This window comes from Saccostrea cucullata, unplaced genomic scaffold (assembly GCF_032062105.1).
Source record: "Saccostrea cucullata isolate Sc308-1 unplaced genomic scaffold, CSIRO_AGI_Scuc_v1 ctg6535, whole genome shotgun sequence".
NCBI classification, from domain to species: Eukaryota; Metazoa; Mollusca; class Bivalvia; order Ostreida; family Ostreidae; genus Saccostrea; species Saccostrea cuccullata.
In genome coordinates this window covers 31,310-34,717 of record NW_026928604.1, presented here as the reverse complement: position 1 = coordinate 34,717, position 3,408 = coordinate 31,310, and the positions used below count along the sequence as shown (strand labels likewise).

The 3,408-nt window shown below is 34.5% G+C and overlaps 1 protein-coding gene across 1 annotated transcript; it reads right to left on the bottom strand.

The window, feature by feature from the left end:
- Positions 1–184: 184 nt before the first annotated feature.
- Positions 185–2,914, bottom strand: LOC134278143 (uncharacterized). Its single transcript, XM_062760459.1, has 4 exons — positions 2,840–2,914; positions 1,270–1,425; positions 969–1,160; positions 185–424 (listed from the first exon to the last, which is right to left on the bottom strand). Exons 1-4 carry the CDS (start codon positions 2,873–2,875, stop codon positions 200–202), a joined length of 609 nt encoding a protein of 202 aa, XP_062616443.1. The 5' UTR covers positions 2,876–2,914; the 3' UTR covers positions 185–199.
- Positions 2,915–3,408: the final 494 nt, after the last annotated feature.

Here is a 3,408-nt window from a genome sequence, read left to right as displayed (position 1 = left end):
TCAACCAAAATACAAGACTACCACTTAAACAAGTCAATCTATACGCAAAATATTTGTCTTGACTGCTTTATTAGATTACTTTGTTTGTGTGCTTTAAGTAATGTACTATGAAACTGGATCTCCTATTCAAAAGAAAATAAAACTTTTTGGGTGAGCAGAGAGTTACAGTTTATGATGCTATAAATAATTCCCAGGTTTCTTACTTGACATAAGGCTCCAGAAGAAAACTGAGGGTGATGAGTGTAATACAGACAAAGATAATCATCACGGGGTAGTCGGAGCTGGTCAGGTACCTGTAGCAGCTCTCCAGGGGGTTACTCCACTTGGTTTTCCTTGGTGCTGACGTGGCATTAGACTTTGTGACCGTCTCTGTAATCACTGTTTTGGACCTGCCTTCATCATCCGAAAACTCCTCCACTTTTCTCTGTAGTTAAATAATTTAGGTGTATTATACCGGTACTGTATTTATCTCATTTAATATCTACTGGGGTTTGCTTCTGAGTTCTCTTAAAATAAACTTTTTGATATTATATAACTCAGTTGTCTCTAAGACCTGGGGGATTTCCCCACCTATAAACAATGTAATCAGCTGGCTCTGTTAGAGGAGCAGGATTTGACACTAAGGCATGTCCGACTGACCCAGTCAAGTATATGTGTGGTCCGGTCATGTGAAATGTACTTGAACTAGACCAGTCATGTGGATTTCAATAAAAAGTTTAATCCTCATTTCAGTCTTTCAGATAATTATTCTAAAAACTTTTAAAGCATTGTTCTTATTTGTTCAGTTGTAAACACAGTCATTGCTTATTAAACAAAAATTTCCACATATGGCACAATTGCTATTTTTAGCCACAGGATGTAATACTCATAGACAAGTCACTGTCAAACTTCATCGAATAATGTTTTCTTTAAATTTTTAATTTGGATATTGTGACAAGTGCATGAGACTAGATCTTTACAAAACTTACAGTGGTGGTCTCGACTGTAGTTTGCTGGCGCCCCCTGGAGCGAGATCGGCTGGACCGACGGAGTGGGGTCTCCTGTTTGACGGGGGTGGCTTTCTTGCGACCGGGAGACTTCCTGCTCTTTGAAGCTGACCTTCCACGAGACCTTGACCTAGATCTTGATGTTGACTTCCTTCTTCCTCTTTTTTTGGGAGACTGGTAAGTGGTAACAGTGTAAAATTTAATAATAAAAAATATTTGTACATAATGATAAAATTACAATCAATTCTTTTAATTGCCTGAAAAATTGAAAAAAAAAACCTACCTCATTTTCAGACTCCTTAAAAGCTTTGATTTTATCGGCACAGTCTTTTAAGTTTTTGACTGGTTCCCAGGAGTCTTGCTCTGCTCCATAGCCTTGCCATCTGATCAAATATTCAATGATACCCTTCCTTTTTCTTTGCTGAAGGATTTTGTCAACCTGTTAGAGAAGAATAATATATTTATAGACAATCAATGCAAAATTGCAGTTAGGGTTGTATTAAATAGAACGTTCTATCGTTAAAATGATATTGTCCAACGGACCCGATAAAACGATAGAATAGACCGTTTCACGGTAACTCACTAACTGCGGTACTGCTCTCTTGCAGGGCAAAATGAAATACTTTGGTGAAATATGACGTAAAAGTAATTGTTAAATATACCTCATTTAATTATCTCTCAACAAAAACTTCACCAAAGGTTGTTATTTTGCCATTGCAAAAGAGTAGTACCGCAGTTACTGTAAAGGGGCTAATTTGTTCCGTGTACTCGTAATGTAGCAAAATAAACAAGGACAATAAATCGTACTAGTTGCACTTACTATGAACAATTCAGAGAGTTCTGAATGTAAACATGGCAGGTTAATTTGAAGTGAGAAAAACAGTTGAGATAGTTAGTTGAATTTTCGTCTTCATGTGGATTGTTCTTTTGTATAAAATGCATAATATACAATCTCAAAAAGGTTTGTTTTGATTGATTTTGGTGGTTATTTCAGCTCAACCCCTTTTGTATTCTTCTAAATTATTTCGGAATGGATTGCTCTGATTTGCTATATTGCAAGTATATGGGACGTATTGTAGCTGTGGAAAGGCTTAATTGTCCCGAGACAGTCACACAGGTAGATTATTCTGACCTTGGTTGTCTATTATTCAAGGATGTAATTTCTGTTGACGTAATATAAACAATGCCTACGGTAGCACCAATACACTTAAAATAGGTCGTAAGAGAAAGCATTTTACCTTTCTTTTTTCAAGCATATGGTTATAGTGGATTTATACTAATGGAGGTGAAAGTTTGTTTCAGATTAATTTTTTATCGCTTTGAATAGTTAATTATAGTTTGATCATCCTCACCAGTCGTAAAATCTGACAAAAGCAATCATAATAAAACTTTTCAATTTCTTAAAATGCTTGGTGCAGCAGGTAAAAAAATCTTGCGAAATACTCAATGAAAATAAAAGGGGCACGACTCTAGGACCATAACAATTTTGGGCCGCGAACATAGTCATACGTCATGTGACGTCAGTCTAGATTTGGTCGTGCTGTTTGAAATGGAGAATATAAGTTGTTAAGTGGGAGCAATGTTACGTTATTATTATACCAGTTAATAAATCTCACTGCATTCGCCACAAAGGTGGCACCGTGAAACATATAAAATGTTCAGCTATTAAACAGAAAGACAAAAACAATTTGAAAACAAACGAGCAATACCGACGCGATCGGATTCATGCAAAAACAAACGTAAGAATGAGAATAAAATAGATGCTGGTATTTTAATTCTTTTGTGTGAGTTTCAATTACCTTAAATATATGAAAATTAAATAAAGTTTTGAAGGAAGAAATGCAGTATATTACCTCATATTCAGTTCCAGATTCGCTATCGGAAGCCATTTTTGAATTCTATATCCCAGAATGCACATGTCGCAATAGCATAGGCCTATTTATCATAATGAAAACCTGTTATGATTTGCTTTATTGCAAATCATTTAAAGAAGCAATAATTTATTAATAAAATATGAAAATTAATTAGATTTATTGAATTCGAGTACTTTATATTTATGTCGTAAAATCAATGCAATCTAAAATTTTATGAATAAAACTAATCGCATAATTCCGGAAAATGCTCATGGGCCATGATAGTCACCTGGAATATGAGTTTCTACTTTCTTGTTTATCTGTCACATTGTTTCTATTTTCTGACTCTAAATGAAAGAATTTCATCTTGTTTTTACATGAATAGCCCCATTTCACCCTAACAACCTAATCATTCTATGATCTGCATTGACATTCAGAAAACTCTGAAATTGTAGCTTCAATTAACATGGGTAAAACTGCTATTAGCCACTTAATTAAGTCGCTTGCCTTCACTCATTAAATTCGTTAAAAAAATGATAAATTAAAAATATATGTATTTATTAAAAAAA

What these genes read in the sequence shown, in the direction of transcription:
- LOC134278143 (XM_062760459.1), bottom strand. Translation starts at nt 2,875, where the DNA reads ATGGCTTCCGATAGCGAATCTGGAACTGAATATGAG. An exon ending in AATCTGGAACTGAATATGAG is followed by an intron (nt 1,426 to 2,839) that starts GTAATATACTGC and finishes CTTCTCTAACAG; the next exon opens with GTTGACAAAATCCTTCAGCA. An exon ending in TTAAGGAGTCTGAAAATGAG is followed by an intron (nt 1,161 to 1,269) that starts GTAGGTTTTTTT and finishes ACCACTTACCAG; the next exon opens with TCTCCCAAAAAAAGAGGAAG.